At 38.0% G+C, this 13,216-nt stretch overlaps 1 protein-coding gene across 2 annotated transcripts in view; it reads left to right on the top strand.

Annotated features, from left to right (window-relative positions):
* The window catches only part of LOC128877974 (cilia- and flagella-associated protein 298), a 100,789-nt gene that overhangs the window by 68,248 nt on the left and 19,325 nt on the right, over nucleotides 1-13,216 (top strand). Inside the window, exon 2 of one of the 2 annotated variants that reach the window (XM_054125706.1) lies at nucleotides 5,313-5,639. The exons of the other annotated variant lie outside the window; for it this stretch is intronic. Coding sequence (XP_053981681.1) covers nucleotides 5,435-5,639 — 205 coding nt within the window. The 5' untranslated portion in view covers nucleotides 5,313-5,434. The remainder of the gene's footprint in view (nucleotides 1-5,312; nucleotides 5,640-13,216) is intronic. 2 annotated transcript variants of the gene reach the window in all.

The following is a 13,216-nucleotide window of genomic DNA, read 5'->3' as shown; positions in this document are numbered from 1 at the left end:
AACACACGGTTGAACAGCCAGTCGAACGCAAACGATATAAAATAAAAAGTAGTATTCCACGTGGGTGAAAGAAAGAAACGCGTCCACCTAATTGCTCCATCTAGCAGTACTACGTAAGACAGAGTAAAAGAAATTTCAAAGTAAGAACCCTTTCAATAGATATTTTATTTTCTATTTAGATGGCGCTTGCGATATTCTTCCTTTTTACATACGAAGGGATACCTTCATAATTCAAAGCAATTGAAATTTTCAACGTCAAGGAAATAGCAGCACAAAGAATTTCTCGTGCCAAATTTTTGGCTAAAAGATAGATAGTAGAGATGTAAGCGTGGGTAGGATTCTTTTGCTGCGAAATAGCGTACAAGTCAAGGAAAAATGCAAAACGATAAAAGACACGGTGAGGATGATTTCACACAAAACGCTCCTTTGAGCTCTCTGTGTGCAATCAGCTTGTTCTGACGTAACTCGTCGGGCACGGAGCACGCCGAGTCAATAAAGGAGAATAGCACTTTGTGGTCATGAAATCTAGTTTCTTTGAATTTAAGCGGAAAATGCAGGTCAAACAGAAAGGAATGCAGTTTGCGAAAGCATACCTTACATTCCTGCCTTTCGTGAAACATAAAATGATCTTCCATGCTCTTTGAACCTTATGGCTCGAAACAAATTTCATTTTCCTTCCAAAATGTCGATCGATTTGTACATTTTACATTTACTTATTTTGATGATCGGTCTTAACGATGCGGTTGTATTAGAACAACTTAAAAAAGCAGCAATCGCACGACGAGTACGTTCTAACAGCCACTCACAGACTGTAAACTAGAAAACTCCATGGCCAGGCTCAGAACGCGAAGTTTTAAAGGGAATTCTCGCAAACAAATTAGTTGGACAGAGTTTAAAAACTTGCCGCTGTGTAGGCTAGAAAAGTTTACGTCCCGTTTTGCTTCCCGTAATTAATTAAATGGCGCTTAGATCAAGTACTATTACTCTATCTTGCTGACTAAAACCCTCGAGCTTGATAAAGTACTTTTTGCAAGCCAGCCGCTTCAATTACGTGCGCATTCACGCGACAGAGACGGACGAGATTCTAATCCAGATACGAATTTCGAAAAACCAACAAAAGAAAATTTATCGATAACAAGAGGAAATAAGAAATTTTTATTCTCTTGTACACGGTCTTTTTCATGGAAGTCAAGACCTTGATACAAAAATAACTGGTTGCAACATCGATTATAAATTATAACACACTAAGAGTTCTGAGAGCATAGAGCTCTCTTGGGCGTTGCGAAAATACTCAGATTGTATTGAATCACACTAAATTTGGTACATATGCCATGTATTTCTTATCCAAAAGAATTCATGACCAAGGAGGTTGAAAAATGTTAATTCGAGAGAAGATCGATAAAGAATATTCTTCCATAAAATTAGGGAATAAAATTTTGTCCATCGCTGTCACGTAACCCGCGCGTGTAATCGTCATCGTAAAGAACTCGAGCATAATTTTTCAACACGAGCTCTCCTTTTAAGAAGAAGGTGGTGAAGGGAAACTCCCTGTTGGAGGATACTCGGATACGCTAGTGCTCGGGACTAAGTTTTATCTCCATAAAACTGGCGCTACGTAAATCAGGCCAATCCAATAAAACAAATCCGCAGTTTGCGGCCTAAAGTGCACGGGAAGCGTCGAGTGTAGTTAAAGTTCCGTTGGTAAATGGGTAGGAGGAGAAAAGAGGGCGGCCGGGGACAGCGTTCGGTGGTCGTTCGCGTTTCCTCGTCGGATGTATTAAAAGGAGCTTGCGCGACGCGTTATTGAAAGCTTTAAGGGCGGGCTGCGCCTGTGGGGAGGCTCGTGATACGCGGGTTCCTCAGAATCCAATAAAGGGAGGCAGTATTTTCGCGATCCCAAAAGTATGCAAAGCTCAAAACCCAAGTCGCGTTCGTTTTCCTTCCGGAGTGTCCAAGGAAGAGAGTTTCTCAGCTTTCAGCGGGCAGATAAAACTTGTAAAACTGAGAGTAGCGTAGGAAGTTGGAGTCGATGGCGTCGGTATCATTGAATACGGAAAGGGAAATAACTTTTTATATATAATATAAGAAAGAGAAAATACCTTTGTGGAAGTCTAAGTTTGTACATTTAAAATCCTTTTCATGTTTTGGCTTTTTTCTAGGACAACCAATACTTTGTTAACTATTATTGACATAGCATTTAATGCTTCCAGCATTATATGAATTATGAAATATTACGTAAACATTAATCCAAATTCTTTTTGTCGTTTTTAAATCATCCAAAAACGGAAGAATTTAAAAAAAAGTACTGAGAAAATGCAAGCATTATACAGATCTTTTTTTCGAGTATTGGAAAAATACTTTCTTCATTGACAACGAGTCGGAAAAATATGTGTACCACCGAAGAGGCTCTCCAACTCGATGAAACCCCGCGGCGTGAATCAAACATGTCCAGGGGTGCGAGGAAACGCCTGCAGGAGGAGGCCAGTAAAAGTTTCGAGCGTAACGGTGTCCAAATAGAATTATTCGCACGTGGTTGTTATGCGAAGACGCGTGAATGAAAAGCTCGTAACTCGCGTGTCGTGCTCCTGGTTCATTGTCATGGTAATTTCTTACGCCTAATACTATGAAATTGCTTCGTGCCGGTTCGATGAATGAAGGGATCGCTCCGAGAGCGGTAATTCGAGATGCGAATAGCTAGGGGTCCGTCTTCTTTACGGGATAATAAAGAGCAACATATTGCCGTGGCGCGTTCAAAATCGATAGCAGAAACCATTGGCAGTATTGGAGAGCCTGATGGAACGCGTCTAGGTGTACGTTTATGTTTATTTACGCTTTGCTTCCGTGTTCCAGATATATTTTGCGAATACAAAGATCGTGGCACATTAATCAGGGAAATTCGAATTGTCTAGGTTGGCCGTTAAACAAGTTGACAAAATATTTGATGGGAACGTTGTTAATTTCAAGGGAAAAATAATGAAATGTCCTGTTTTTGATGAATTATTCTTCGTAGCACAATATTTTATATCCGATTGTATAGGATTTCCAAATAAATATAAGGAAATTGGTATTTGATGGAGCAGAGAAGAAAATAATGAGAGAATAATGGCATTCTGATTAACTTCCATTACCGATATTAAAATGCACAATTAGTCATTGCGGCAAAGCGCCATTATTATATCGTTACTTTGTTCTTTCCTCTATTAAATTCCAATTACCTTATTTATGTATTTTCCGGAAAATAAATGAAGTAGAATGGCAATATTATAATACATATATACTGAACGATCCACCAGAAACATAGTTTCATTTAATAGACCATAAAAAGTAGTTAGTGTAATCGAGATACGGTTCTTACAATATTTTATTATCCAAATTCTTCGCATTGCTGTTGTCAATGAAAACAACGCTTCTTCTAAATTGTACCTTGCGGAAGATTAAAGAGCGTCACAGGATCCTGGAAGTGTAATCGATACTGCTTCTAGAATCGCGCGTCGTCCGTGGAGATTTATCGAATCCCGACACAGGAAAACTCCGTTTTCCTGAAACAATGTCGACACTGATGCGATAAATATAGTAGACGACTCGAACACTGACGGAGCACAGAATCGTAGCACAAATTACTTTGGGATCTTCTCAGTGTCCCATAAGGTGCGTCAGCCCGAACACGAAATCGGTAAACTTTAAAGATTTCGTAAAAGAAAACACATTTACCGTTCCTGTATCATACATCGAGTTCGAAAACTGCGATCAGAACGATTGCTCGCTATTCATTATCGATTGTCTGAAATCTTCAATAAATTCCAACCAAAGCGATTTTAAAAACAGAACATAGAAACAATTTATAGCTTCTGTAATGCTTGGCTGTGGTTGAAATGATAGATTTTTCAATAGCTTGCTGATATCCTACAGTAATTCAAGGAATTTTAGTTATGCTGTATTTCTTAAAATTTATTGAACTCAAAAGTATTTCCTTTTCTAGAAAAGTATAACAAATATTTATTGATCCAACCTAAGAACTATTCCACACTTTGTGTTATTACTGTTTTTTTTTATTTCAAAGGAAACACCAGTCCTCGTATCATATGTATACCACACTTTTTAGTTTATACTAACGAACATTTAAATAAAGCAAAATTTCAGAACCACTGTATACATACTCTTAGCTCGTTCACTCGAATAGCTACCAAATTCTTAATGCAACGGAAATTAGGTATTAGTTTAACGCTTCCTAGGTTACCGTCGTGCAGAGATTTTCCTCGCTCTATCTTGACCTAACTCAAGGCCTAACTCGTTGAATCGAATAGCCTCTAGGTCCACGAGGCAACGGAATGTTTGACCGCATAAGTTAATTCTCGTTATAGCGCTTCCAGGCACACGTGATACGGAGACTTCGCTGATACTGTCTTGACCTAACTCTAGGCGTAACTTATTTAATGGAATAGCTTCTAAATTCACGAGACCATGAAATGTTCGATCGCTGAAGTCAGCTGGTGGCTAAACGCTGCCAGGCGCATGAGATCTGGAGACTTTTCTAACACTATCTTAACCTGACCTAATGTGTAATTCATACGGCCGAATGGGCGTTACGGAAGAATGACCTCCTTCGTTGAAAATTGTTATAGTTATTGGACTTTCCGGAGCAACCGAAAACTAAGTTTGTCGGAATAGGTAAAATATAATGGTTATATCAAAACTTCTTTTTAACGTCCCATTCCTTCTTCGAGGCTTCTTAAGGAGTAATTAGAAAACATGATCGAGTGTATCGGTCTTCAAGAGATTATTTTAGATTATTAGATGGATGATATTCTGTTGAAAAGTTAAATATCGATATATACGTGATCTACATTTTGTCAAATAATTTAAAGACATACTAATATAGCATTTACTCTTTGTGTTACTCCATTCGACCTGCGTTCAAACCCACAAGATGAAAGCATGATTTAATAATCAGGCTAACTCTACCCTCATACAAAGTAACAAAATTCACAATACTGCTGCAAATTGGTAGTCCCCATAAATGAACACCAAATAAATAAGACATGTTCAATCAAACATACTGTTTCTAATTTTACTGTTACCAAAGAAAAATCTATAGTAGGAATGCCGAAACGAAATATCCAATCCCTCGTCATTTTTAACCACCCCAAGTTATTCAAACCGTGCTCGCGTCCGACTCGTAAACCTACTTTCTAACGACTTCCACCGCGACGGAACTACTACGAAAGACCGAAGGTCGGCGAGAGAGAGCTCGATTTCCTTGAGACGCGACGAAACGGGAGAGGTGAGCAGTGAAACAGGAGACAAATCCGCAGATCGTTTCGTCTCATCGACGTCCAACGTGACGACGGGCAGCAAGCACGCCGAGGACGACGACGACGAAGACGACGTCAACTGGGTGCATCATTGAAACGAGCACTGCCGTTTGTTCTCCGAGATGGCGGACGAAAAGGAGAAGCAGACGTTCCTGCAGAAGCTGCTGTTCTACACGACCGCGTTCTTCATCCTCCTCAGCACCTTCAGCCTCTTTGCCTTCCTCTTCTTGGTCCCCTTCGTCATCGACCCCGCCTTCACCACCATCTTCATGCAGTTCGACACTCGGCCAGCCGAGTGTATCACCATCGACGTTGAGTCCAGGAGAGGTGAACAATCGGTCCCTTCGTCAAACCATGTTTCGTCCGTTCGTTGTCGCTTTTTTTGTGTCGTTGCATGCGACCCCATTCACCCTCTTTCTCTCTTAGAGACCACTTTTCTCTCCTTCCGGGTGATTCGATATCTTAACACGTCGAAAACCTCTCTATCCTGTTGGATCTCGTCTATGATTCGTCGAGTCGATGCGCACTCCAAGGATTACTCTGTAGTTCGCAATTTTCTGTATCACATTTATAAACATGTAATATTCACGCGTGGTTTGAAATTACTTGAATCATTTGAAAGAGTTTAGGACTATTTAGCTTTCTTTTTGATCAAAATGTACAGAAATTAAATTTGCATTATTTTCGAAATGAATTTTGTAAATGCTACCTACTTACAAGGCCTGTTAACTCGTGTTTAATTTATTTATCATCTTGTTATAAGTTTCTATTTTTTCGTGAACAAATAGTAAGCTATTTCTTTCTTGAAATTTAGTTTTAGTACGAGAATCTGTTCGTCAACTCGTTTAAAATAATTGGACCCAATCGAACCAGCACGAGATAATTGAACACCCGTTGAAATTAAATCTTCGGTTTCATTTTTATTTATTCACTTTTTTCAATCAATTTCGAGAGTCGTTCAAATACATTATTAAAATAATGAAGCCACGAAGTAACGAATCCATCGACTCTTCCATCGTAGGCGTAGCTCGACAGTGCGAGTGAATAATTTCTTCTTCAGCTACTCGATACCCTTCCTGCCCCCCTGAACCTTTTGATCTTTTCAGAGCAACGTCTCTAATGGTATGAATCGTGTTCTTCTCTGTACTTGCTACTCTTTCTATCTCTTTGCGCTTCCTCGATACTTCTCGTGTATGTACTTCGTTCTTGTAATCCTCGTGTGTTATGTAATCTCGTATGTGTCATGTTGTATCTGTGTGTTGGATGTACGTTGAGGAACCAATATTAGGATGTTCATTGCGATGAGAGTGCACGTTTCCTTCTTCAAGAATGGTGTGAAAAACTGACATTTTAGAAAGTCTTACATCTCACGTATCGCATTTCGCATTTCGATATACAAGAGATAGAAAAGCATATCTGGCCAATACTCGCTACTTCTACTTAAAGTAACGTTAACCTCGATATGTGTAATACCTACTTCACGCGGGTATTACTATTTTCGAACTGGGTAAAACTAGACTTGGATATAACTAGTTAGACACCAGTGCCAGTAGAAATAACCAGTAATGGACAGACACAGTGACCAAGGCGTAATGAAACGCAGTCCCATTAAAAGCCAATTTTCTCAAAAACGAAGCTTCTTATGAACAAATTCTATAGCACGTTTTCGATGGACTTTTACATACAGAATCATCCCCTTTTTGGTTATATCACGAATCTTGTCACACTTCGTATATTCATGCACAACTCCACTGAAGACCAACAGAAGTAGTAGTAACCAGAAATGGGCAGAGACGTTAACGAAGTCGTAACGAAAATTACGCGTGTCCCGGTACATTTTCATATTGAATTTTCTCTAAAACTAAGCTACATATAAAATTATATTTTCCTATATTTTCTCCACATATTTACACGAAGAGCTATCCCCTTTCCGGTTATGCCACGAATTTTGTCGCATCCTGTATATATATACACATATTTCGTTGAAATTCCACGGAAGGTAGGATATACGTGGAAGGAACGGCGAAGTACATGAATCGATTCGTTCCAATTTACGAAATAGGGTCACCGTCGGAATATACGATTTGCATGAATGATTGAGACAACTATTTCCAGGTATCGAGTGGATGTAACGATGCCTGGTTTGATGGACAGCCGTTCGACGATTCGCACAACGAAATTCGTATTCTATATCAGTCTACGGACACGAAGGCAATGACATTCAATTCAATATTTACGGACCGCTCGCTGATTCCGTGGCCGAAAGAGCCCGTGTCCTCCGTTAATTATTTAAAAAGGGTAGGAATACGTATCAGCCAGCGAGACGTGACATTTTGCGGAACAGCATCGGTGACGTACGAATTAAATTTGTTCCGTCGGTCGAGCGCAGTTTGTTGCATCGACAGGAAGCACGTGTACGTCTCGTGTATTTGGATTAATCACGTAAAGGCAAAGCAATACGGTCATCTTTTTGTAGAAAAAATATCGGTATTGTTTATCGAATATCCCTCAAAGTGTACAGTTGAAAAACAGGGAGCGATTGAACAAAGTCAAATACAGTGAAATTCCCAGACGTCGGTTTATTAATATTTCATTTGAACAAAATAATCCTTTGAATAAAACGATACTTTTCACGGGACGTAAATATATATTGATTTCCTTTATGGATGTCTTTTAGTATTTTATTGTTTCACAAAGCAGATATATTAATGAAGAGAAATTCCAATTATGGAGTGACACCTCCTATTGTAGACTGACGCACATCTCATATTTATATAACAGCCACGATTAAAATTAATTCGACACCTATAATAAAAGTATATTTCCTGAATTTTCTAAAATTACAGTAGAGTACTTCACATTTCTGTTTTCAGACAAATCACATTTGTACCAGTTTTCGTCACAGATTTTTTCGTTCAAAATTTATATAACAATTCAAGTTTTTCAATCTTACTTTCTTTCTGGTAATCGTACACTCTAAGTGGTTTATCGCATTGTTTTCATGCTCGCCAAATGGAAATCGCAGAAGTTTCCTGTAGCGCATGAATAACACGCGACACCAGTTTTGCAAAAAATCGATTCGCATGTGCTGAAAACAGAGAAACCCAACGTGGAAATAATATTTTAATTTCTCCATACGCTTGTATTTTTTAAACGATGGCGAGGAACCGCTGTGTAGTAGAGTCTGCTCGAGTTTCGCGTCCGTAACTTTCCTCAATTTGCGATAATGTACATTTTAATGAGCGTAAAATACTATGTCCATGGAATAGTGTTATATACATATCCCTTCCTTTCTTTCTAACATCTATTATTGTTTCTATCAAAAAGTACACCTCTATTTACGCAGTTCAAACTTCTCCATTTTAACTTATTATTTTTACTTTTTATTTAATATTCCGTCCATCACTATTTACGTATAATAAAACAGCGATCATATTTATCGCACAGACATAGAGTCCGTAGCCATGATACATACCATATTGATTTTATTGTTGCAACACGAACGCGGTTTAAAAAAAAAAAACTAGCAGTGTGTACACAAAGTCAAAGCAACGTGCGTGCAACATCGATTTTATGCAAATAAAGCATGAAACTGTAACTGGACGTTCCGTCGCAAAAATTACGATTGCGTGTTCCGTAACCGAGGTGAAATAATGTTGCTTTTTCCCCAAAAATATCAATTTCACGTTTCATTAGTGTTTGTTCGATTGGATTTCCTGGATATTTTCAATGGATTTGTTTGGCGTGGATTTTAATTAAAATTGAATTTAAATAGTAGCGATTAAACGTGAAAGAACGATCATCAATAGGACAGAGAAGTTCTCACGTTTGCAAAACTGCTTGTCACCGATCAATTAGGCTCTATTTATCCAAAAATAGAGGTTCGCAGCAAAATGCACTGGAATTACGAAAAAGTATAAACGGAGAAATTGCAGTTGATATACAGCAGTAGAAAAAAACGTACTGGGTCAAACACGCCTCACCAGTCTATCAGACCGTATTGCCTTGTTTATTTCCATTCACGGTTAAAATTTCAGTTTACTTCTTTACTTACTAAACAGTCTTCCTGTTTCAATAATACAATCATTTATATCCCTTCTCTAAACAATCGTTCGTTATTTATGAGTAATACTGTCGATTGTCATTGGTCAAGCGCGACTATACGCGACGCTTAAATATTTAATCGCTATGAAACGCGCGATCGATTACCGCCACTATGCTACGGCATTATCGCGAATGTTTCATAATGTTTCGATTCTGATGACTGTATGTATACACAATGCAAAAGAGGACAAACTACATAGATGGGAACACTGTGTTTTTTGTAACTCCTACACATAGAGACGGAACACTTGAAACAGACAGACACAGAAGACCTCCAAAGCGTATTTGTTTCGTACGGAACTTAATTACTTACAATTAGCTGACGACTGCAAATGCAGATCCCGAGGATGTCTCGTTGAGGAATTAAGAAGGCTCGCCCGAGGCATCCTCATTAACTCGGTATACCAGTCACGTTATCATGGTAACCTGAATTTTATAACCTGTAGCATCGAATTCACGTTAATTACTTTCACAAACTTCAGCCATTCTATACAGTCATGTTCTTGTCTACTTTAACCCTACGTTTGAGACCGTTTTTCAAATTCAGCAGTATCATTATCCTGTTGGTCTCAATAATACTTGATAACTGACATTTGGATTGCATCACCACAAGATATGTCAACAAGTTCATTTTACAGAAACTATTGGCGACGTACCGTAATACACGTGTAATGCCTAAACACAATTCTCGAGAACTGATATGTATCATTAGTAATGAGCATACATACAATCGCATTGGTTCCATCACGAGAAATTATCGTATACCTTGCCGTCGTTAGCTAGCCTCATCGCGTAGAGTACCTCTAAATATTTGATGGCCTAGTGACACAAGATTCATTTGCCAAGTGACAAGTTGATTATTATACTTCTACGCGACGCTCATACATTTATATCTAAAACGTATGTTTATTTCTTGTTGCCCTAATACAGACAGATCGTTACACCCCTTGCAACACATTAACGTACTACATTCTTCTTCATCAACACTTACGATTCGTGCCATAATAAAATTCATAGTTTCAGCCATTGAAAATACAAGAACTGATTTTCTACTAATTCATAGACTACCTACCAAATGAGATTACTATAATGCAAATGGATGAATAATACAAATAATGTCTTGTACATGACCGTTATTCACAAATTTTGTAACTATTTTGCATCAAATAATATTGAATTTAGGAGAATAAAGGTTTACATAAACACTAATATAAATATGAAATAAACAATAACGAATAAATGCACAATGGCTGAAAATATGAATTGGAAAATTCATGCATCTTTTTAATTATTCTGAGCATGTCGTTATCAAATTACTCGAGGACTCGGTTCACCGCGGATCGATAGAAATCATCGCGATAAGAAACAATGCCGCAAATTGTACGTGTCGCCTGGAACCACGGTAAACGACGACATTATCGATATATCGATGTAATAAAGCCACTAAAGTGCTACTAGACAGAGACGGCCTAAGATCGACGCAACTGGTGTCTTTGTATTCACGGTATTCGAGCTGGTCTCGAGCGATCCGAACGTATTCCTACCCCCTGTGCAACCCCTCCGCTCTTTCGTCGCCATCGTGCTTACACTTCAGGTCCTCTGTCGAACGCCAGCGGCTGTAGGGTGCTGGTATTCTCCGCGATAGAGCACTCAGTCATCTACTTCTCGGTATACGTGTGAACACACGTCAAACAATACACAGTTTCGCTCGCAATTATTCGAACGTGTTTTCTAATTTCGCCAGGAAAACACGACTTTATCGTCAGTTGATAACGTAATCTTTTAATAGTAGGATAAACGTGCTTTTTGATTCCACTTATCATGAAAATACATATCTACTTCGTAAGAAACTGCATCATTTTGCACAGGTAAATTTTATAGTTGCAAAGTTCGTACAGGAGTGCAAATAATATTAGTAACCAAGAAGTAGATTAATCTGATGTAAAACTACTTAAAAATACAACAGGGAACAATGATTTATGGTGACTAATATTGATGAATATTCTTGTATTGTCGTTTAATTTTCTACGTATTGGAACTGCGAAATGTGAAATGAAATCTGTTATTCGAATGATCATGTTATATGTACTTACACCCAGCAAGAAAACAGTCACGTGTTCCTCTTTTGCATACGACCTTGGAACTTTGAAAATCGTAGGAAAATTGAACTGAGTCCAAGAGTCGTAAACCACCACACTCAACTGTGGTTCCAATTTCTGGAGTAACTAAATAATTCATTTCAAGAAAAATAAATCTTGGAAAAACACGTGATTGTTCCTCTCATCCCTCGGTAATTATTATTAAACGTCTGTCTGGTTTGACAATGGTTGGTAAATTTATTTCAACGCTTATCGCCTTTTTTAATTGTAATTCGAACTATACCATTCATTACCACACTTGCAGTATAAATTCATAAATCATGTGAAACACGATTACGGAATCTTGGTTGCACATAGTCTCACAGTCTGAATTTATAACATAGTGCCTTGAATCGTGTCTGTGTGTGCGCGTGTGTGCGGGAATATTGCGTTGCGGTTCTCCGAATGATTCCTGTTGGTGAATGTTGTTATTTCATATTCTGTTGATTGTGGTTGCCACTCCTCTGTTTACACTTCCCCTGTGCACTCTCGGTCTTCTCTTAAATTTCTACTATTCATATCTGTATGATCCCAATTTGATTACGTTGTGTAGCACGCAACTTTCGTGTTAACACTTGTATAAATCTTGTGCAACTTTACACGTATCTATGCACATACATTACTCCTTTGAATATGCAGTTACTCCGTTGTTACGATTCGCGTGAATGCATGATACGGATTGAGCATACATTAAGAAGACGATTTGTAATACTTAAGTGTTTCAGTCGTTATCAAACTTTAACGACCTGGAACGCAAATGAACTATAAAAATAAATAAAAAAGCTGCTTAAGTATTTAACAAAAGGTTTCGAGGGTTTCATATGCTCACGAAAGTAAATTAAAACGCATCGAGCAAAAGATTTTCTACTAACTGCTATTTCAAAGGTTTAATTTCTCTGGTGTATGTCACTTGATGGCGACGTGATTCGACTAGTGTTAACAATTCTCACGTCGACTGTAATCGAAGTGGGAATGATAGTTACAAGTATGACTACTTGTAGTGTGATGTTTCGTAGTAGGATTTCGACGAGAACAGGATCTCAAGAACGAATAGCGAAGAGAAGAAGATTGCACTTGAACTCAATAACATTTACAGGATTTCACTGTCTCATATAAAATCTTATAATTCAAGGTCAGTTCAAAGCCATATCAGGGTACATGATTGGATTAATCGTTCATGTTACACAACTAATTGAAGTATCGAGTTCCATTAAAAATAAAACGCTAATGATCTTAGTAACTTCGCTAAAAATGAACTCGAGAGACAAGATGAAGATTATGTTCGTTACTTTTACTCTTGGAAATCAATTTACCTTCTACCTATTTCTTGCTAGCTACAAATCCTCTGAGAGTTTCAGACTATCTCTTTCTGTATGAGAGAAAGATTATTTTTTAAGAGAGTTCACTTCTGCAGTAATTTGAAATATGGTTTCATAAAATGTGAACACAGCTTTGCCAATGAGCAGAAAAAGAAACGTACAGAAATAATAAAGAAGAATTTAATATCGAGTCGCAATCAAATTTTACTATTCATATCCATTGCCATAACAATATAAGTATTTTTTTTTTTTTGTAGAACTGTGTATCTTTAATTTTTTTTCACGTTTCCCAACGACAGGTGGACAATTGATACAAAAGCCGCGGAAGATAATTGAAAATGAC

This window comes from Hylaeus volcanicus, chromosome 1 (assembly GCF_026283585.1).
Source record: "Hylaeus volcanicus isolate JK05 chromosome 1, UHH_iyHylVolc1.0_haploid, whole genome shotgun sequence".
NCBI lineage: Eukaryota > Metazoa > Arthropoda > Insecta > Hymenoptera > Colletidae > Hylaeus > Hylaeus volcanicus.
Note: the sequence above shows the minus strand (reverse complement) of the source record. Positions and strands in the feature narration are given on the sequence as shown.